At 41.8% G+C, this 23,795-nt stretch overlaps 1 protein-coding gene across 2 annotated transcripts in view; it reads left to right on the top strand.

Moving 5' to 3' along the window:
• The window catches only part of ctnnal1 (catenin (cadherin-associated protein), alpha-like 1), a 285,354-nt gene that overhangs the window by 131,946 nt on the left and 129,613 nt on the right, over positions 1 to 23,795 (top strand). For both annotated transcript variants that reach the window (XM_059972319.1, XM_059972320.1), the window contains exon 3: positions 16,553 to 16,740. In XM_059972319.1, the coding sequence (XP_059828302.1) occupies positions 16,553 to 16,740 (188 nt within the window). The remainder of the gene's footprint in view (positions 1 to 16,552; positions 16,741 to 23,795) is intronic.

The following is a 23,795-nucleotide window of genomic DNA, read 5'->3' as shown; positions in this document are numbered from 1 at the left end:
GCCAGGTCTGCTTCACCAACATAGGGAAAAGCCTGCGCGGGATTGTGAGTACATGCCCCCTACAGCAGCTGCGCCCAGGGAGGGCGGGATCAGGGAGGCTTTAAAGCAAGGCTATGAAGTTGAAAAAAAATCTTCTTTAACTGCAGTTTACAGACTCCGTGTCGTTATTTTAGCGTTGCGTGTAGCACACCGCTACAGTGTGCTCTTTTATCCATTGTTTTCTATTTTTAACAAAGATAATTTTCCTGGTAGCCACTAGGGCTTGTTTTGTGATCTGTTGCTGTGGTTACTAGTTAAAGAAATGATTGTACCAGCACTATTATACCAGGATCTTGTAGTGCTTTCCCCATTCATGTTTAAGATGATAAAATTTGTTGTAGGTGGAAATTGACTGCAATCAAATTGGAGAATAAATCCTTCTATTTCTTAACCAGAAAGTCCCTTCCACAATATTTCTGCAGATCGTCTTTTCCTTTCATAGATATTTCTGTTGAAACATGTATCTAGAAAGCACATGCCATTAACTCAGAGTTCTCCATTAGATTCAATTAAACTTTACAATACAGTAGGCCCTAGTGTCTGTGTTGTTGAAAAGGGGTACTGCACTTGGCCTAATTCCACGTATATAGCATTGCAGGTCATGGCTAGCCAAGTACACAGCTGTAAAAATATTTTTGTTTGGCCTCCCCTTGTTCCATAGGCAAGGGCGGTTATCTGTGAATACAGCCATTGTATGCCAACAAGCTACGTAACAGGAGGAGTCATCTCTTGTACCCATCATATTACTGGCTGCATATGTGTGAGACACACTTTCTCAGAAGCTGCAGTGTTAGGCCATTATTTACCTTTTCACAGACTCATGATGCTAAGACATTTGTGGTACCCCATTACGTATCCATTTGAAATCACAAAATGATCATTGGCTTGAATTTTCTGATTTTTAGATCATGTGATGATTTGTTAATGGTTCATAAGTGTGCTAAATATAATTTGTAAGTTATAGATTAAAACACAATTTTGCATGCATTGTGTCCTGCTGTGTCCCTTTACGGTTTGACGAATTTTCATGCTTAGTTCAGTGGTTAGAATGCTGACTTTCTGTGTCTGAAATGAGCAGTCAAGTTTCATTCCAGAAATTTAAATTGGCTAATACATTGCTGAGGAAATGTTTCCACTTTTTCGATATGAAGTGTGATGTCAGTGCAAAAGGTGTTTGCATTGGTGGTTGTTGTAAAAGACCCAATGATAAGGCCATCTGCCTCTTGTTTCATTATTTCTCTGCTGTTCCCAAAATCACAACTGTGACTGCTTCAAAGTGAAATTCAGATGTCACATATATTCTTGCAGTTTCAACTTAATTAGATGAAGGATAAAAAGTTTGATTTTTATTTTGATGAAATGTGACTAAATAACTACAAGAATCATGTTTAACTGGCAGATTTATTGATGGTTTTATTATCTTGGTCCGTCAGCCATAGTGAAAAACTAAGTGAAAATTAGTTTTCAAATCTCTGTGTGACACAAATGAGCAAGTACAGTAATTGCAGTACAATCGATTTACGAAGGTGTAAGTGAACTGTGTACATACATCTACTGATGCCTCTGGGCTCATCATCAGTGATGTTCCTGGAATCATTGGGTGTTTCGGGTCTTTCAACACCATACACCCTCCTCCAGGTGACCCAGCCGGGGCTGATTTGAGCCACAGCCATCTTGAGGCCCGCTCTGCTGCATCGGTGGTACTACGGATGGCTCTGCTCTTCCTCTCTCCCTCGATGCCCAAATTGCTGAAGGCTCTGGCTAAGGAACGGGCTGCAAATTCACTACAACCAATCTCCACTGGGAGACACCTCGCTCTCCTTCCAGCCCGCTGGCAGTTGCTGACCAGTCCTGCGTACTTGGAGAGCTTCCTTTCAAAGGCTTCTTCCCAGCGATCTTCCCATGGGACTGTCAGCTCCAGCAGCACCACTTGCTTGGTAGATTCAGACACACACAAGAGCAATGTTTGGTCGCAGGGTGGTGGCTGCGATATGGTCGGCGAACCTCAGCTGCATTTCAAGGCCCACCAACAGCTGCCAGTCTCCTGCAGAGGTCAGGATGCCTGCCGATGTTCTTTTGGTGGGTATTGGTTGCTCCCCAGCTCTGACAAAGGCAATGGTCTGCTTGGAGGGTACGGACCGCTTTGCCCACTCCACTCCTGTGCTGATAGCTTCAGTGATGGTCTTCAGGACCTGATCATGCCTCCATCAGTACTGGCCCTCACCAAGTGCCCTTGTGCAGCCACTGAGGATGTGCTCCAGGGTTCCTCACTTGGAACACAGTGGGCACACTGATGACTCTGCTTTGCCACATGTGTGCAGGTTTGATGGGCTTGGAAGCACATCGTACACTGCCTGGATGAGAAATTGGATGTGGTGTGGCTCGGCTTTCCAAAGCTCAGCCCAGGTCACTTTCCTCTGCACCACATTCTCCCATCTTGTTGAAGTTCCTTGTTGCTTCATTCCCACCACCTTGCAGGTTTGTCTCCTCCACTGCTGCTCTCACCTCCTCCTGAACTTGGCGGCACCTTTCCTTCCCTCTGATGGTGTCCATTTGGGGAGTTGGAAAAGATCCTAGCCCAGCTTGGCCTAATGTGACCACTCCCACCAGTCTCCTGTGACGCAGCCTTTCCCTTGCTTCCTGAACAGCTTCCTCTGCCCTCCACTTCCTGCCAGTCCTCACCCGGATCTCTGCTCTAGCCACCTTTGGATCACTTGAGTCCCTGTACTGTATCACTTGCCTAGCTCTTGTTACCTTGAATTCCTCCTCCAAGGATTTGAAGGGCAGTTGCAGTTTGTTGTGGTGTCCATAGAGTGCGATGCTGCTCAGGCTCTCTGGCAGCCCCAGCCATCTCCTGAGGTGGTTGCTGACCCTCTTGTCTAAGGTTTCGACTGTCGAGATCGGACTGCATAGACGAGGAGGGGCCATAAGATTCTGGGAAGTATGCTATGTTTGATACACCGAGGCTTTAAACTTCCCAGGTAGGCCGGACTTGTCCACAGATTTCAGCCAGCCATGCAACTCGGTGCAGGTTGCCTGAATGGATGCCGTGTCCCTTAGAGTGCTGTCAGAAACCTTCCCCAAGCTCTTGACTGGCTTTTCTGGGATGGCTGAACCTGTGATGCTGAACCGGAACTTGTTTTTCACCTTCCTTTTCCTCAGCACCATTGATCTTGATTTGGCTGGTTTGAAATGCATCCGGGCCCACTCCACCAGCTTTTCGAGCCCCTGCAGAATCCGCTGGCAGCCTGGGACTGATTCTGGGGTGACTGTGAGGTCATCCACGAATGCCCTGACGGGTGGTTGCAGTTGAGCGGAATTCATTCTGGACCCTCCGCACTCTGTTTCAGCAGACTTAGTGAGCGTGTTCATGGCTAGGGAGAACAGTGTCACTGACATAGCGCACCCTGTGATGATGCTGATCTCCACCTTGTGCAGGCTTGATGTAATCGCTCCTGAAGATACCCACATCCTGAAGTTGCTGTAATAATCAGTGATAAGGTCTCTGATTCTGCTGAGGACGTGAAATTTGGTCAGTGTGAGCTGCACCAGCGTGTGTGGAATGGAGCCATATGCATTTGCCAGGTCAAGCCACAACACTGACAGGTTGCCCTTCTTCTCTCTGGCCTCCCTAATGAGGTGTGTCACCACACCGGTATGCTCCCGACATCCCTGAAATGCCCCCCTTCTGGACTGATGTATCGATATAGGTGTTCTTTGCTAGGTAGGTACACAGCCGATTAGAAATGGCACTGAAGAAGATCTTTGCCTCGACACACAGCAGGGAGATGATGCGGAATTCGTCTATCTGGATGGCGTTTTCCTCCTTCGGGATTCACACCGCTTCCGCCACTCTCCACTGTTCTGGGATCTTCCCCCTTCTCCAGAAGACTCGCAGAATCTTCCACAGACGCAGCAGGAGTTTGGGGCAGTTCGTGTACACTTTGTACGAGGTGCTGCTTGGTCCTGGAGCCGAGCTTGCCCTTGCTTTGCGGACAACCTCTCTGACTTCCTCTAGCTGTGGCTCTGACATGTCAAACTGCACATCTGGTTCGGTGGGGGGGGGGGTGTCTATCAGGATGTTGCACTCCCCCCAGCTCCTGCTCTCTTTCAGGATCATTGTAAATCTTCTTCAGATGTTGGTCTATGTCTTCCTCCGAACAGGCCAGTTTCCCACTGCGCTTCTGCCCCAGCAACTCCTCGGTGAACTTGAAGGTGTTGGCGATTAAGGCAGCACGTTTTCGTGCCCTTTCACGACACCGCCTTCAATGCCACTCTGCCCAGTGGAGGACGCTGATCTTCTTCCTTAGTATGCCCATGAGCTGGGCCAAGCCGATGCGCTCCTCTTCTCCTGCCTCCTTGTACTGGGACTTCAGCGCTTTCATCTCCTGCCTGATGTTGTGGGTCCTCAATGTTCTTTGGTTCTTTGAGTAAAGTGTTGTGGAGCCTTTCTTCTCCTCTTCTCTGAACCGCTCAGCTGCGATGCTGACAATGATTGTTGTCGTGGCTTGTGGCTTCCTATCGACCCCTCCCTTCGCCGTTGTCTCCAGAATTTGAATGACATCTTCGTCAAACTGTTTCCACAGTGACGTTATGTTAGCTGCAGGCCATTTGATCTGCCTCCTATTAGACTTGATGTTAGAGGGATCAGTTTGCAACACTTGGAGGTTCCGGGCACTATGGGGTGACTCCGTACCTGGCACCTCCTTCGTCTCACCAGGTTGGACACCTGCGCGTTGTCCTGCTCCCGCCAGGCACTTCATCCTTGCTTGGTGGATCGTCAAGCCACGATCGTTCTTGCAGATTTTAAAACATGCACACCGCTTCCTCATGGTCGTATGTTTGTTACCTGGGTCTGTTGCCATTGTGTCCGTCCGACTGGGGTGCTCATCATCCCGCCCCCTCTCATGCACCCCTGGGGGTATCTTTCCCTTGGATTCATCGTGGTTTTTGTGAGGTCCTCCTCTCAGAGGACACAGATTGGGTTGCCAGTCCATTCTCTCACTGACTCTCCAGTTGTCACCACTCTTTTTGTGGTTGTCACCCACTGATGAACTCAGAGTGTAAGTGAACTGTGTGCATACATCTACTGATGCCTCTGGACTCATCTTCAGTGATGTTCCTGGAATCATTGAGTGTTTCGGGTCTTTCAACACCATATACCCTCCTCCAGGTGACCCAGCCGGGGCAGATCAGACCCCAGCTTGCGTCCAGACGGCTAGCTACACATGACTACATGGCTCCCCTCTTTTGAGCCACAGCCATCTTGAGGCCCTCTCTGCCACATTGGTGGTACTGTGGATGGCTCTCCTCTTCCTCTCTCCCTCGATGCCCAAATTGCTGAAGGCTCTGGCTAAGGAACGGGCTGCAAATTCCCGACAACCAACCTCCACTGGGAGACACCTCGCTCTCCATCCAGCCCGCTGACAGTTGCTGACCAGTCCTGCGTACTTCGATAGCTTTCTTTCAAAGGCCTCTTCCAAGCGATCTTCCCATGGGACTGTCAGCTCCAGCAGCACCACTTGCTTAGAAGACTCGGACACAAGGACAATGTCTGGTCGCAGTGGTGGTTGCGATATGGTTGGGGAACTTCAGCTGCCGTTTGAGGTCTGAGTTTCATTCCAGAAATTTAAATTGGTAAATACATTGCTGAGGAAATGTTTCCACTTTTTTGAAATAAATTGTGATGTCAGTGCAAGAGGTGTTTGCATCGGTGGTTGTTGTAAAAGACCCTAAGATCATCCATACAGATTATTTCACTGGGACACTGAAGTGTGATAGTGCAATGGAAAGCAATAACGGAACGTAGACCAAAGTCAGATTCACATTCGGAATTAGGTTTAATATCACTGGCATATGTTGAGAAATTTGTTGTTTTGCTGCAGTAGTACAATGCAAGTACATAGCAATAACATCTACAAATTACAGTAAGTATATATAAAAACATAGTGCAAAAGGTGGAGGAAAATACTATGCAAGTGTCATGGGTTTGTTGTCCATTCAGAAATCTGTTGGCAGAGGGGAAGAAGCTGTCCTGAAATGTTGAGTGTGTGTCCTTAGCCTCCTGTATCCCCTCCCTCATGGCAATAATGAGAAGAGGGCAAATGATGGGGCTCCTTAGTGATGGATGCTGCCTTTTAGAGGCACCACCTTTTGAAGAAGTCTTCAATGCTGGGGAGAGTAGTTGCCAAGATGGAGTTGGCTAAGTTCACACCTTTCTGCAGCCTTTTCTCCTTCTGTTCAGTTGTCCCTCCTCACCAGGTGGTGATGAATCAGTTAGATTGCTGTCCATGGTGCATGTTTTAGAAATTCGAGAGAGTCTCCTCAAATCAGTTACAGGAAAAGTACCTTGCATGCAGGCTGTCATTAAGGTGCTAGACTATTATGAGATTGTGAGGTCAAGAGCCCATTTCATTTTGCTAAGGCATCGTTCAGATAGTATTATAACAGCTGGATGGAAGCAGTCTCTGATTCTGAATGATTAAAAATGAAATGACAAACAATATTATTCAAGTTATCCATTTTTATAAATGCAAGATCAACCAATAATACTCCTGAGTATCTAAAAAGCATCAACGGAAAACACAAGTAATTCAATGAAACCTTTCGCTTTCCTGCAGTCTTACAATCCCCACTGCAAACAATATGCGCACAGATCTGGGCGTAAGTGCTGGGAAAACTCAGCAAGCTCTTGTTCTGCCGCTGAACTCCACAAAGCTTTAAGGGTGGACACAGCCGGTTATCTTAGTGGAGCTCACCCATTCAGTCTGGACCTTGCATGCTAATGTGGGAGTCCCAGAACATTCTGGTACTTCTGCTCGATGATTCTGGCCTCTCCCCTCTTCCTTTCCAGTCATGATGAAGGGTCTTAGCCTGAAGCGTTGACTGTTTATTCCTCTTCAGAGACACTGCCTGCCCTGCTGAGTTCCTCCAGCACTTTGTTTGTGTTGCTTTTGGGTTTTTGTGTCTTCTGCCCAGTGGGAAGGGGGAGAAGAGAGAATGTCCAGTTTGGGCGGGGGTGGAGTCCTAGTCCATGATCATGCCTTTGAGGCAGTGAGAAATTTGGACAGAGATCATGGAGAGGAGACTGGCTTCCATGACGTGCTGAACAGTGTCCACACTGCTCCACAGTTTCTTGCATACTTGGGCAGAGCAGTTGCTGCACCAAATGGTGATGCACAGAGATAGTAGTCTTTCATTGGTGCATTTGTGAAAACTGGCGAGGGCCAAATGGACAAGTCAAATTTCTTCCGCCTCGTGAAGGTGCGAGTGCACTTTCTTGGCCATGGCATTTACGTAGTTGGTACAGGACAAGCTATTGGTAATGTTCTCTTGAAGCTCTTAATGCTCTTGACCTCTGCACTGTTGATGTATGTGCATTGCCTCTTGTTCCAAAAGTCAATGACCATTTCTTTTGTTTCCCTGATACTGAGGGAAAGGTTGCTGTTATGACATCATGTCACTTGGCTCCCTATCTCCTTCCTGTACTCTGCCTCATCATTATTGTGACTCAGTCCACTATGGTCGTGTCATCTACACACTTGTAGGTGGAGTTAGAACAGAATCAGTCCATGCAGTCATAAAGGGAATAAAGTGGGGGGCTGAGGATGCAGCCTTGTGGAGCAATGGTGTTGTAGACAATCATGCCAGATGTTCAGCTGTCTATCCTTACTGATTGTGGTTTGTTGGTGAGGAGGTCACGGATCCAGTTGCAAAGGGAGGTGTTGAGTCCCCAGGCTTTGGAGTTTGGTGATGAATTTGCTTGGAATTATAGTATTGAAGGCAGAGCTGTAGTCAAATAATAATCTGATGGAGGTGTCTTTACTGGCCAGATGCTCCAGAGTTGAGTGTAGGGAGATAGCTTCTGTCATGGATATATTTTGGCTGTAGGTGAATTCCAGTGGGTTGATGTTGTCTGGAAGGCTGGAATTGATGTGTGTATAACCAGCCTCTTAAAGTATTTCATGAAGGTGAATATCAGAGCCACCAGGCAGTAGTCACTGAGGCATACTACCTTAGTTTTCTTAGACACCAGAATGATAGTGGTCTTCCTAAAGGTGGAACCACAGGGAGAGGATAAAAAATTTCTGCAGGTAGCTCCTCTAGCTGATCTGTACAGGATCTAGGACATGGGTGGGGATTCCATCTGAGCCAAATGCTATGAGCCTTTGGAATACTGATCACACTGAGTGCAGAAAACGTTTACTGGGATGTTGCTTGATGTGGAGGCGTGAGTCACAAGGAGAGGTCGTGGTGACTAGGACTTTATTCCCTGGAAACATAGGAGACTGAGAGAAATATATAAGATCATGAGGGGCATAGATGGGGCGAAAGCACCATAGTCTTTTTCCAAGAGAGTGGTTACTAAATACAGGAGGGCATAGGTTTAAGATCCAAGATGAGAGATTTAAAAGAAACATAAGGGCTAGCTTCATCATGCCAAGGGCGGTATGTATTTGGATTGAGGTGACAGAAATGGTGGGTGAGGCAGGCACGTTGGCAACATTTAAAATCCATGTACATAAATACATGGATTGGAGAGGTTAGAGGGCTCAAGGACCAAATGCACGTAGGTGGGATCAACTCACTGGGCAACATAGCTGACATCATCAGTTGGGCAATGCTATATGTGTCTATGCTATATGACTCTATTAGCTTGGAGCATCTACATGCAACTGACAATCTTGTAGGAATATTTCTGGTGCTACTGAATCTGTCCCACAGTGTGTGTGGCTAAATTTCAACCAACATGATTTCTGAGAAAACTATACAATGACAAATATATGAGAATCTTAACATGCACAAAGGTCACCTATACATTTTCAATATTGTCTATTACTGCTTTTGTTTTAATCTGTTCAGAACTCTTTCTTAGATGGTCCTTCAGAATCAAGGATGACTTGCTTCCATTCCAGTTCACTCAGTTCTGGAGAGGTTGGTAAGACTAATGTGCAGTTTGCAGATTCTACCACTGCAACCTTTTCCTCTTCCTACATGGCGATTTTTTTAATTCTGTGACAGAGCTTGGAATAGAGTGACTGTTTTGTGGCTAGTTGTCAGGTATGTCAATGATGTGCTTGTCCAAAAGAATCCACTGCATCTAACTATGGGGTGTTGACATAGGAGATGGGAGTTTAGAAGTTGATGCTGTCCTTGGCTTGTTTATACTTCCAGTGGATTTTGAGGATATTGTGGAGTCAGCAACTTTCCAGAGTCTTCAGTTGCCCACTGTAGGTAGCCAATATGTTAGAAATATCGAGGTTACTACTGCCCAGGAAATGTTGATTCCTAGCACTCTTGCTCTCCATCCCTGAATCTTTTCTTTTCATTATCTCACCATGCTTCTCCTGCTCTGTCCTTCCTCCACCCGCCTATAGACGTAGTCTCTGCAACCGTTGCATCTTCCTTCCTCTCTGATGCACCTTCCCACCTTCTTGGTCTTGCTTCAATTTTCATCTCCTGTCTGCACATCCAACCCTATTCATGACACCCACACTCTCACACACTCACTCACACACACTAACACACACGCACTCTCACTCACTCACTCACACCTCTCACACAAACACACACACACACACACACACACACACACACACACACACATATTCTCGGCTTGTTCCCTCTGCACTCCATTTGAACACCTTTCCCCATTCCTGATCATGTTACTGCTGTGCACCTTTCCTCATCCTGTACTGCGCTCTGGACATGTGCTCTGTCCAAGCACCTTGCAGTTCCTGGGCCTGGTGTGCTTGTACTCTGTGAACAGTTCTTTGCTTGCTACCCTTTCCAGCCTTTATACCTAATGCAACCCATCAGGTAGTTTCTGGCCAAATTCCTGCTCACACTCTCATTGACAGAGGTATATAGATGTGCGTAGGCTTTTGTTGAGAGTGGATGGTTAGGGCTGAAGCATCTAGCTAGGGTTGACTGTCTGTACAGAATGCCATTGTGAATATGGCAAGCATATTTAAACATCAGCCACACATCCATCTATAAACACGGCAAAGTGTCTGATGTAATCAGGAATCTGGCTACATGTTGAGATTGAAATTATGCTGTTTATTTGAAGTAATTATGATTTCAGTTGTCCTAAGATTATTTGCCTAAATTCCCAAAGTCTTCCTGTTTTATTATTTTTGCAGTTTTGCGTGACTACCTGGTGCATTTTTATTAAATAGCTGGCGTATTAGCTCAGCAATGGAGGTGCTGCACAGCTCTGGAGACTGGTCTGATTCGGACCTCTGATGTTTGCACGTTTCCCTGATTGCTTTCATTTCCTCTCACATCCTGAAGATATGCCAGCAGGGAAATTGAGACAGATGGGACTGCTCTTAAGAGCTGAAGTGTATTGCTCCCAAAATACGAACTGAAAATAGGTTTAATACAAAAACAACATTTTTTTAATTGATACCCAGCATTTCTTCCGAGCAATCCAATTTTGAGTGACTGGGAAAGAGAATTTAACAGAAATGATTCAGAGCTGTTTATTCATTTTGTTCCTGTACACTCATCAGTTTCTCTTTGTGGATATTTGGACGGTCTGCCCATTTGTACAACTGCACTGACCTGTAAGTGCAGCTCATTGTGAAGAACTTCCTCGAACTGATGCTCTTCATGTGGTGGTGCCGCTGTTTTCAAAAGCACGACTGCTTTAGGCAAAGTGACTTTTGAAACCAGTGTCAAAAGAACATGGAAAATAGATTAACATAATTTTTTTTGCTGATAAAACTGGATTTGACTTGTGTTTTGAACTAATAACAGCAGAAGGTTACTCCTTGAGGTTTCAGTCTCCAAAGTTCAAAGTAAATTTATTATCAAAGTACATATATGTCACTACATACAACCCTGAGATTCACTTTCTTGTGGGTATACTCAATAAATCTATAGAATAATCAGAATCAGTGATAGACCTGCCCATATGTCCAAGGATAAATTAGCTCATTTTTACTCTCATATTAGTCCTATTTGTGATAGATGTCAATCTGAAATTGCATCTTTAACTCATATGTTTTGGTCTTGTTCATTTTTGGAGAAATATTGGAAAGATATTTTTGATATTATTTCTGCAGTTTTGAATATTGATTTACAACCTCATCCTATTACCGCAATTTTTGGTTTAGCAATGTTAGACTCACTGCATTTATCTTCTTCTGCCCGTCGAATGATTGCATTTCTAACTCTGATGGCTAGAAGATCTATATTGTTGAATTGGAAGGAAATTAATCCTCCCACTGTATTTAATTGGTTCTCTCAAACTATGTTATGTTTAAATTTAGAAAAAAATTAGAAGTGGTGCTTTTGACACTTCTATTAAATTTGAAAAGTTATGGAGACCACTTATTCAACATTTTCATATGATGTAATATGACCCTGTGCCAAGTTCATTTGATTTCCCAGCTTTTAGCTTATGTATGTTGAGAGGACCGGAAGTGACGACATTGATGAATATTTATTTTTGTGAGATATTATAAACAGCCCCCTTTTTTCTCTCTCTTTTTTTTGCTTCTTTTTTCTTCTATATTAGTTATTAGATTAGTAGATTAGCTAGTTTTGCATTATATATATATTTTTTATTTTTTTTCTGTTTTTTTTATATCATATATTATGAAATATTTAGACTTACCATGTTCATACATATATTTTATGGCTTATGTCTTGGTAAACTCATTTATATTGTAACTATTATGTATGTTTTTTCATATGTAATGGAATTTGTATGTTTGTAATTTCTTTATCAATATATCATTTGTATTCTGTCCATATTACTAATAATAATAAAAAGATTTAGAAAGAAAAAAGAATCAGTGATAGACCACAACATCTTGGAAGTCCAACCAGTATGCAAAATACTGTGCAAATACAAGAAGAAAGAAATAATAAAAATAGTAAGTAAGTAAAGCAATAAACATTGAGAACATGAGATGAAGGTCTTTGAAAGTGAGTCCATTGATTGTGGGAATATTTCAATGATGGGGAAAGTGAAGTTGAGTGAAGTTATCGCCTTGGTTCAAGAACCTGTTGGTTGAGGGGCATTTAACTGTTCCTAAACATGATATTGTGAGTTTTAGGTTCCTGTACCTTCTATCTGACAGCAGTGGCAAGAATACTGCATGTCCTGGGTGGTGGAGGTCCCTGATGACGGATGCTGCTTTCCTGTGGTAGCATTTCGTGTAGATGTGGTCAGTGGTGGGGAAGGCTTTACCTGTGATGGACTGGGCCGAATCTGCTACTTTTTGTAGGTTTGTAGGATTCTCCAGATTGTAGATCTCCATTTGGAATTTATTTTGATACATCTCTAAAATGAAAGACAAGTGTTGACTGTCATGTATGTAAATTGTCCAACTGAGAGCCCAAGTTAATCATGTCTGAAAAACGAGTTCCTACTAATTTCATCCTGTTCCCATTTCAGTTATTTTAATGAAAAAAAACCTTGCAGAATCATTTTTGCTGTCCGTGTAGTTTTGAAACAGGGCACAAATCGTAATAACTTTGGAGAATTTAAAAAAAATTGAGATAAATTGCTGACATTTTCCATGTGAAGACAGAAAGTTGCTTGCATTTTTATAAGGTCAAAGCCAAATACAAAACAGGAACATTAAAAGTAAGCTTAAAAGTTAAATGCAGAATTTCTGAACCATAATAGAAAACAACAATGAAGCAAAAAAAGAAAGAAATGGAGTAATTTTCTTTAAAACTTGGTCTTTAGTGGTTGCATTTGTTTGAAAATTTACTGGATAAAATATTGGGGCACATGGAGAGTGCATGTGGGAAGGGGCAAAAGAATAAGAACCACTTAACAAGAAATATAAAGTAGTTAGCAGACCTGTAATGTATTCAAGAAGGAGAAGGCTCATGAATTGTTGGAAGTTGGTTTCATCTTTGTCATTGCAATAGTTGTCCCAATGGAGCTTGCATTTTAACTCCTGAGATATTTACCTGGTCCAAATGCTTGCAACTCCTGATTCCTTATTAAAAAGGGATTAGCTTTACTTCTCACATGTACAATGAAATGCATTTTTTGCATCAGATCAGATCAGCGAGTGTTGCGCAGGTCAATGAACAGTGCTGCCACATTTCTGGCACCAACAGAGCATTCCCACAACACACTAACCCTAACCGTACATCTCTGGAATGTGCAAGGAAATTGGAGCATACAGAGGAAACCCACACAGTCATGTTGCATTACAAACCTCTTATAGGCTGTGGCTGGAATTGAACTCAGATCAGTTATCAGCGATACCGTCGTAAGTGTTACACTAACTGCTACACTACCATGCTGCCCAATGCAAAACAAAAGTAAATTGTGTTTTTTGTTAGTGGTTTCCATAGCTTAGTTTTAAGTGCCAGTAGTTGGAGTCCTGTAAATCTGGAATATTCAAGCATTTTCCAGAGCCGAACAAAGCTACAGCCAATTTGTAGTTGATGGTTCAGGCACCTGAAAATAACGTAGGCCAAATCTGTAGCTTGTGCACTTCTGGGACGCAGTTGTCTCTGGAAGATTGTTCCAAGAGCAGTGTCAAAATAAATCTGGAAATCAAGTCAAATTTGATATTCAGGGTTAAAGACCATTTATATTTGGATTGGGGTGTTATATTCTGTGTAGTTTATCAATTTATGCCTGCTTGAATTTTATATAATTACCTATTTGCATGTAGCTGTTCAGAATGATTCCTGCTGGCTGCAACTTGTGTACAGTCGGCCCTCCTTATCTGCGGGTTCCGCATTCACGGAATCAACCAACCGCGGATTGGGAAAACCCGGAAGTTCTCTCTTCAGCACTTGTTGTTTGAACATGTATAGACTTATTTCCTTGTCATTCTTCCCCAAACAATGCAGTATAACAACTATTTACAGAGTATTTACATGGTATTAGGTATTATAAGTAATCTAGAGATGATTTAAAGTATACGGGAGGATGTGCATAGGTTACCACGGTTTGGGAATTGAAAAAAAAACCGGAAGTTCCCTAAGTTGGAACAGGTACATCCGATATTATTTAGCGTCAGTCAAAAGTTTGTCTTAGTATATATAACATTTGTCTTTCTATGCATATAAAACACTTAAGAAATGTATGTATTTCGGTAATTAAACCACTGCAGTGCTTATTAATAATTGTAGCTTTTGTTGGGGCAGGGCCTTCATATGCTCCATTATTCTCACTTTATCCTTTAAAATTGTTCTGATCGTTGACCGACTGTAGCCTAATGTTTTTCCAGTGACCGTTAGCGTTTCACCTCTTTCCGATCGCTTTATTATTTCCACTTTATTTTCAATCATGATTGTTTTCCATTAACAGAACAGAAAGCAGCCGCGGGCGGCGGGTTCTGAGCTCCACCAGGTCTTAAAGTCCACCACACTGAGACAGGTTAAATAAGCTCTGGTGCTCCACCGGGTGCTAAAGTCCACCGCACTGAGACAGGTTAAATAACGTCTGGTGCTCCACCGGGTGCTAAAGTCCACCGCACTGAGACAGGTTAAATAACGTCTGGTGCTCCACCGGGTGCTAAAGTCCACCGCACTGAGACAGGTTAAATAACGTCTGGTGCTCCACCGGGTGCTAAAGTCCACCGCACTGAGACAGGTTAAATAACGTCTGGTGCTCCACCGGGTGCTAAAGTCCACCGCACTGAGACAGGTTAAATAACGTCTGGTGCTCCACCGGGTGCTAAAGTCCACCGCACTGAGACAGGTTAAATAACGTCTGGTGCTCCACCGGGTGCTAAAGTCCACCGCACTGAGACAGGTTAAATAACGTCTGGTGCTCCACCGGGTGCTAAAGTCCACCGCACTGAGACAGGTTAAATAACGTCTGGTGCTCCACCGGGTGCTAAAGTCCACCGCACTGAGACAGGTTAAGTAAGCTCTGGTGCTCCGTCAGGTCCTAAAGTCCACTGACTTGAGCATCTGCGTATTTTGATATCGGGGGGGGGGGTGGGGGGGGTGTCCCTGAATCAATCCCCCGCAGATAAGGAGGGCTGACTGTATGCATTTGTTCTGTGTGTCCCTTAGTGGTAACATTTGTATGATTCTGGAAGCTTCTCTGGTGTTACATCACTTGAATACCGGCTGTCTGATTGGTTAATTTCAATTTACAATTTTGAATGTAATGTTTCTTATTTATAATGTAAAAAGAGTTGAACATGTTGCTCAGCTGTCTTTTTTAAGTCTTTAGTCTTTATTCGTTTCCTTCCTTCCCTCTTTGTTGTTAGACTCCTGCTATTGCCCATTCCCAACTTGCTTTGTTCTATTAGTGCTTAATGAAACCATCATGAAAAACACATTTTATGTCTCTTTCTTGTCTTCTGAATGAACATTGGATCAAAAACATCAGAGTCCAACGGGGGAATATGTGGATGAGCAACTGAATTCATAACTTCAGGCTTGCCATTCAGTAGTGGTAGCACATTAATTGGATAATACCATTAAAAATGTAGCCCTTGTGTCCATCCATCAAAACCCTCTGCAGGCACTCGGGTGTCGGTGTGCTCACTAAATAGTAATCATATGTATATATATATATATATACCAGCCATAAGAACTCCCACGGGCTTAGCAAGATGCTTTAATAGTAGCCCCACTGAGTTACAGCCAAAATGTAACAGCCAATCTATAGAAAAGATTTGTAAGATAGTTGGTGTGTATTTTGTGAATTTTTGGACTCTGTTTTGATGTAAGAGGATGTAATGCAATTTGACTGGCATGCTGTATATTATGAAAGAATAAAAAATATTGAGAAAAAAAGAAATAGGAGTTGCGTAACTTCCCTATAACTCTTATTGACCATTTTCCTCTCCTCCTGGGTACGAACTGACCTTCCAGTTTAACGTTTAATGTCTCATCTGTTAGGAAAGGAAAATTATATTTAACTGTCAAAGTTTGCTGACAATGTGAACGCCTCATATTGCAGTAGTAGCTTTGGATTTTAGAGGATCCTTTTCTACTTTTGAAAAGGACATAAATAGAGCCATAGACTCTAGTCACTACTGCTGTTCTGCCCTGTCCAGTGGACCCACATATGGAGCATAATCCTTCATATCCTTCTCAAGCATGCACTTATCCAAACTTCCCTAAAATGTTCCATTTGAACGCACATCCATCTCTTTTTCTGGCAGCTGTTTCCGTGCCCTTCCCACCCTGAGTCAAGAGTTCCCAGCCTTTTTATGCCATGGACCAATACCATTATGTAAGGGGTCCATAGATCCCAGTTGCAAATGCCTGCTCTGAGTGAAATGGTTCCCCCTCAAGTTCCCCTTAAATATTCCACCTTTAACCCCTAACCTTTGATCTCTTCTACACGCCTAGTCTCAGTAAAAAGCCTGGTCACATTAACCCTACCTAATCCCTTCATATCAGTGCCTTTTCCAAATATTCAGCTTCAATTATACATGACTAGATTTCAAGTTAAATGAAAAGTTTTTGTTAAGTATATGTGTGTTTTTCTTCTATAGTTTTTGAAATGTAATATTTTAATGTATTTGAGCATGTTTTATTGATTTGTGTTACTATTTAGGAGAGAGCATTGCACAGTTGACTGACGTGGGCTCATTTGACCAGCCAGAATCAGATGAAAGGGCAACAGTTTATACAGATAAAACTGGAATGATAAAAGCTGCACGATTACTGCTGTCTTCTGTCACTAAAGTACTGGTGCTAGCAGACAAGGTAGTCATAAAGCAAATTATTAACTCCAGAAGCAAGGTATGTAACCTTTTTATCAAGTACTTATAACGTATGTGAACATCATACATGAATGTGAATTATTTGGTGAAGAAATTAGTAACTATGCTATGCACAATTTGACCCTCTGAAAAATAATCCATCTGATTTTTAACAAAAATACTTTTTCTTTTTAAACTTTAAACTTAGTCTTGTATTTGCAGAATAGAGAATAATGTTACAAAAAATTGTAGAATGGTTTATCACTTAGTACTCAAGAAACGTTACTGAGAATTAGTGTTTATTTAATCAGCACTAAGAAGGATCATTCTGAATTGCATTCTCATTGGTTGAATGGCAGTGATGTAACGCAGCCTGGTTAGCCAATCACACAAGAACAAAATATCCACATTTGGTAAGCTGTCAGAACAAAGTCAAAAACCATTAGATTTGATGACTTCATTTGCTTTCTAATATATTTTAGTCATTGCAAACCAAGATATAAGTGTACTTTGATTATGGCTTGAAAATGTAACTATGATGGAGCATGAGATTTGCCATTTCATACAGAACTGCAATCTTGGTCAATTATTCTGGAAGCAACCTTAAGCTATTTTCCTTATCACATTTACCAAACTCAAGAAATGTAGCTATAAATATATTAAAAAACACAAAAGTGATTAGTTACTGTACTCAGTTTGTGTCTTCAGAAGGAATTTTGGAATGGAGAAAGAGTGATAAGTTGCCAAGTACAATACCAATCCCTGAAAAGCTCTATTGTAGATTTTTTTTAAAGCTTCTTACAGAACATTCAGTGTTCAAGTCAAAGAAAATGTACAATACAAAGGAGAAAGAAGAAAGGTGAATTCAACATCTTGGATATTCCACTATTCACTTGTATCATGGCAGAATTGTCCAGCACTCTATTCAATTTGACTTAATTTTACCAACCAAATACTAGCTAACAATAGACAGTAGGTGCAGGAGTAGACCATTCAGCCCTTCTAGCCAGCACCACCATTCACTGTGATCATGGCCGATTATACACAATCAATACCCCGTTCCTGCCCTCTTCCCATATCCCTTGACCCCGCTATCTATAAGAGCTCTATCTAACTCTCTTGAATGCATCCAGAGACTTGGCCTTCACTGCCTTCTGGGGCAGAGCATTCCACATATCCACCACTCTCTGGGTGAAAAAGTTTTTCAGCATCTCAGTTCTAAATGGCCTACCCCTTATTCTTAAATTGTGGCCTCTAGTTCTCAGCAGGAACATGCTTCCTGCCACCAGTGTGTCCAATCCCTTAATAGTCTTATATGTTTCAATCAGATCTCCTCTCATCCTTCTAAATTCCAGTGTATGCAAGCCCAGTTGCTCCAATCTTTCAACATATGACAGTCCCGCCATTCCAGGAATTAACCTTGTGAACCTATGCTGCAGTCCCTCAATAGCAAGAATGTCCTTCCTCAAATTTGGAGACCAAAACTGCACACATTACTCCAGGTGGGGTCTCACCAGGGCCCTCTACAGCTGCAGAAGGACCTCTTTACTCCTATACTCAATTCCTCTTGTTATAAAAGCCAGCATGCCGTTAGCTTTCTTCACTACCTGCTGTACCTGCATGCTTGCTTTCATTGACTGATGTACAAGAACATTTAGATCTCGTTGTACTTCCCCTTTTCCTAACTTGACTCCATTTAGATAGTAATCTGCTTTCTTGTTCTTGCCACCAAAGTGGATAACCTCACATTTATCCACATTAAACTGCAACTTCCATACATTTGCCCACTCACCCAACCTGTCCAAGTCACCCTGCATTCTCATAACATCCTTCTGACATTTCACACTGCCACCCAGCTTTGTGTCATCAGTAAATTTTCTAATGTTACTTTTAATCCCTTCATCTAAATCATTAATGTATATTGTGAACAGCTGCAGTCTTAGCACCGAACCTTGCGGTACCCCACTGGTCACAGCCTGCCATTCCGAAAGGGACCCGTTAATCGTTACTCTTTGTTTCTTGTCAGCCAGCCAATTTTCAATCCATGTCAGTACTCTGCCCCCAATACCATGTGCCCTAATTTTGCCCACTAATCTCCTATGTAGGACTTTATCAAAAGCTTTCTGGAAGTCCAGGTACACTACATCCACTGGCTCTCCCTTGTCCATTTTCATAGTTACATCCTCAAAAAACTCCAGAAGATTAGTCAAGCATGATCTTCCCTTCATAAATCCATGCTGACTTGGACTGATCCTTCTACTGCTATCCAAGTGTGTCGTAATTTCCTCTTTTATAATTGACTCCAGCATCTTTCCCACCACTGACGTCAGGCTAACCGGTCTATAATTCCCTGTTTTCTCTCTCCCTCCTTTCTTGAAAAGTGGGACAACATTAGCCACCCTCCAATCAGCAGGAACTGTTCCTGAATCTATAGAACATTGGAAAATGATTACCAATGCGTACACGATTTCTAGAACCACCTCTTTAATTACCCTGGGATGCAGAACATCAGGTCCCAGGGACTTATCAGCCTTCAGACTCAACAGTCTATCCAACACCATTTCTTGATCAACAAGTTATTCTTGATTTCACTGTTTTCTTTTTGCTCTGAGTTTTTCCATTAGATGAAATGGTTTTTAATATATGCAACATAGTATTAATAGCAATATAATTATTAAATACATCTTAATTAGAAAACACAAGAGAATGCAAAGTATGTTGATGGAACTTGGCCTTATACATTTCTGCACAATATCACCATCATATCTTGTCTATCTAAACAAAATTAATTTCAAATCATGGCCTATTATGTTTGGTAAAAGACCTTGAATAAAATCTTAATTGTTTTTCAGAAGTCTATATACAGTAAACAGGATGACCATCTCTTATCTGAAATGCTTGGTGCCAGAAGTATTTTGGATTTTGGATTTTTTCAGATTTTGGAATATTTGCATCTATATGATGAAATATACCTTGGGGATGGGATGAAACACATTTACATGTCTTCGTCACACATATGTACTGATGCAGCCGTTCAGTGTGTTAGATGCTCATCAGCAATGATCTTGACAAATTCATGAATGAATTTCTCTGCTGCTTTGTGATCAGCAGACAATTTATCACCACAAATCTTTAGAAACTTAATGTTGTGCCTTTTCTTACATTTCTGCAATGAGCCTGCTGAATATTCACAATAACCTCTAATTTTCAGTTCGTTGTGATAGATCTTTGCTTTTCTATGATCAGCATTCCGTTAAGCGGCATATATTCACTCCACTCTTTCAATACACAATTGAGATCTTCATTTTTCACTTTATTTTTCATTAACTTCTATTCGTTACATATGTGAGGTCACAACGCAGAACTGTTTGGGAACCTTTCCAGTGCCTTGTGGGATTTTCCTTTTGTGGCGTATTGTCAGCACACAAAAAAACTTCGGATTTCAGAGGGTTTAAGATATTGGAATTTCGGTTAAGGGATGCTCAAACTGTGTATAGATTCTCTTTAATTCATTGTGTAGTGCCAGCTTTAGAAAGAATTAAGTAGATTAGGTAAGTATTTGTTAGAAATTCATACTGACTTGCTTTGTCCATTACTTTGCTGGTGAGTGTGGATGATGTGTTCTGGCAACTTCCAATTATCATGGATTTCAGTTAAATTAACTCTTCTGTCGCAAAAGGCTGGTGCATGCAATTTTTCAGTCTTTTGGAAAATTAATTAATATAAATGCAGTTTTCTTATCTACAGTATTTCTTTAAATACTTAGGATGAAATTCGCCAGGTCCTAGAGAGGTGTTCTTCTTAAATTACTGCTATTTTCTGTGAAAATAGATGCAAAATGCTTACTTAACAGGTGTCATTTTCTTACTATCTGTGGAAGGACCATGAGAGTTAATGTTTCAGATCAACGGTTTGTCAGAACAGGGAACAAGAAAGCATAATTTAGTTTTACACTGCAGAAAAATGGGGAAAGGATAAAATAAAAGAGACATCTCTGGTAAGGCAAGGCTCAAGATGTCTTGAGAATGGTTGTAGAAATTATCCAGTTGAGTAGTTAATAGGGACAGTTAAAGAGTGAAAAATAAAGGAAAGCTACGGTCTCAAGAAAATAGAAAAAGGACCACAAGCACAAGTAAATCAGCAAATGCTGGATGTCCAAACAACACACACAAAATGCTGGAGGAACTCAGAAGGATAGGCAATATCTATGAAAAACAGTAAACAGCCAACATTTTGAGTCCTGATGAAGGGTCTCGGCCCAAAAATTAGTTTAATGAATCTCCTTCGGTCTGCCTTCAATGCCACTATATCCCTTCTTAGGTCTGTCTCTCTGTCAAGTTCTCCTGCAACATTAACCATTTAATTCCTTAGATTATTCTTGTAAACCACCCCCCGTGGACCCCCTTCAATGTCAGCATATTCTTCCTTACATATGGAGCCAAAAACTGTGTGCAGTACTCTAAATATGGTCTGATCAATACTGTATAAAGCCTCAGCATCACATCCTTGCTTTTATATTCTAGTCCATTCAAATTAATACTGACATTGCATTTGCCTTTCTTGCGACTGACTCAAGCTGTAAGTTGACCTTTAGGGAATGCTTCACTCAGACTCCAAAGTCCCTTTGCAACTCCAATTTCTGAATGCATTCTCCATTTAAAAGTTAGTCTACGGCTTTACTACAACCAAAGTGCATAACCCTACACTGTATTCCATCTGACACTTCTTTGCCCAGTATCCTAATCTGTTCATGTCCTTTTGCAGACTCCCCAGTTCCTCAAAACTACCTGCCCGTCCAACTATCTTTGTATCATCTGTAAACTTGGCCACAAAGCCATCAACTCTACCATGCAGAACATTAACATATAACGTCAAAGGTAGTGGACCCAACACTGACCCATGTGAAATAGCCCTAGTCACCAGAGGAGTGGAGTGAAATTTGCCATTTTCCAGTCCTTTAGAACTATTCTGGAATCCAATGATTTTTGAAATATCACTACTAATGTCCCCACAATCTTGTGAGTTACCTCTTTCAGCCTACACTTGGTATGGTCTATCTGGTTCAGGCGACTTATCCATCTTCAGACCTTTCAGCTTCCCAAGTGGTTTTTGCCCCCTGACACTTTCTGACATGCTACTGGTATATTCCACTGTGAAAACAGATGCAAAACACTTAATTAGTTCATCTGCCATTTGTAACTCTCCAACATAATTTTTAAATGTCCCAACTTAACCTCTCTTTTACTCTTTATATATCTGGAAATAAATTTTGATATTCTCTTTTAGATTATTCGCATGTTTATCTCATATTTTCTTTTCTTGCTTTTTTTAGTTGCCTTCAGTTGGTTTTTAAAAGCTTCCCAATTGTCTAGCTTTCCACTTGTCTTTATTATATTATATGTGGTCTCCTTTGCTTTTATGGTCTCTTTGACTTCCTTTGTCAACCACGGTTGCCTCATCCTCCCTTTAGAATACTTATTGTGTTGAACCAGTCCTGCTTCTTCTGAGTTGCTTCCGGAAACTCCAGCCATTGCTGCTGTACTGTCATTCCTGCTAGTGACCCCTTCTGCTCAACCTTGACCAGCTCCTTTCTTGTGGCTGTATAGTTATTTTACAAAAATGTAATATTGATACAGCCGATTTTAGCTTCTACCCCTCAAACTGCAGGGTAAATTCTATCCAATAATGATCATTGTCATCAAATCTGGTTCATTACACAACACCCAATCCAGAATTGCTTTCTCCCTGGTAGGTTCAACTACAAGCTGCTCTAAAAACCCATCTCATAGGTGTTCTTCAAAATTACTTCACTTTTGATCCAGCACCATCCTGATTTTCCCAATTTTCCTTCATGCTGAAATCCCCCATCATTACATTATTGAACTTCTTGATGAATATCTTGTAAAATAGTCTCTCAATATGCTCTTTCCCACAAGAGGGAACTTTATATCTATACCACTCTTGGCAACCACTTTATCTTTTTAAAGATCTCTTTTAGTTCATTTTCACAGTTCTTACGGTCAAAACTTGCAAAATATTCTCATAGTGGCAGATTGATACTTTGTTTACTTAGTCATTGGTTAATTCATTTCCTGCATCCACTTCAGTACTAAAATAACTTACCTGGGAAGCAGTACCGAATATATTCTGGAAATTTATTTCTTTTGCTGTCTGTGAAGATGATAATTTTGTTAGTTATGATAGGATGTGTCTGTGCTGGCTAAGAATTTCTCACTGCTATGAGATGTAGCTGAATGGAGTGTGAAGCCTTTTTAGATGTATACTTGTCTGTTGACGTAATTTTGTCAGTTTTATTGTTGCCTATTTATTTCTGTATTTAGTTTACTAGGCTAAAATAATTAAATAATACACTCATGTGGTTACAGTTTTCTGCAGCTACTGTGTGAGCTGAATTATACATAGGCAATTGCCTTTCAATGTCAAGCAGTCCACAACTAAATGAAGACAAGTTGCATTTTCAGCACCTAATGGTCTAATGATCTAATCTCTGTTCTTTGTGCAATAATGTGAGATGACTTGCCTCTGAAGGGCTAAATTCCTACTCTGTAGCATTCACAACTAAGGACTGTGTGAAAGAGACATCATTTCATTTGGGATAACCCTTCTTCACCTTGTTCTCAGCCAAATTATCTCTACTGTCTGTAACAGAATTGCTGGGAGTGACCAATGAACAACCTGGTGGTATGAACATCAATTTCTCGAACTTCCGGTAATGGCCCACACCCCAGCCCTGCCCTTCACTTGTCCCCGTTCCCTTTTCCTTCTCTCACTTTATCTCCTTACCTGCCCATCGCTTCCCTCTAGTACTCCTTCCCCCTTTCTTCCATGGTCTTCTATCCACACCTCTCAGACTCTACAGGCCTGTATCTCTTCTACCAATCAACTTCCCATATAACAATTACAGCACGGAAACAGGCGATCTTGGCCCTTCTACTCCATGCTGAACGCTTACTCTCACCTAGTCCCACCGACTTGCACTCAGCTCATAACCCTCCATTCCTTTCCTGTCCATGTACCTATCCAATTTTTAAAAAAATGACAATATCGAACCCGCCTTTACCTCTTCTACTGGAA

The sequence above is a fragment of the Hypanus sabinus genome, chromosome 6 (genome assembly GCF_030144855.1).
Source record: "Hypanus sabinus isolate sHypSab1 chromosome 6, sHypSab1.hap1, whole genome shotgun sequence".
Taxonomy (NCBI): Eukaryota; Metazoa; Chordata; class Chondrichthyes; order Myliobatiformes; family Dasyatidae; genus Hypanus; species Hypanus sabinus.
This window is presented reverse-complemented; position numbering and strand designations above follow the sequence as displayed.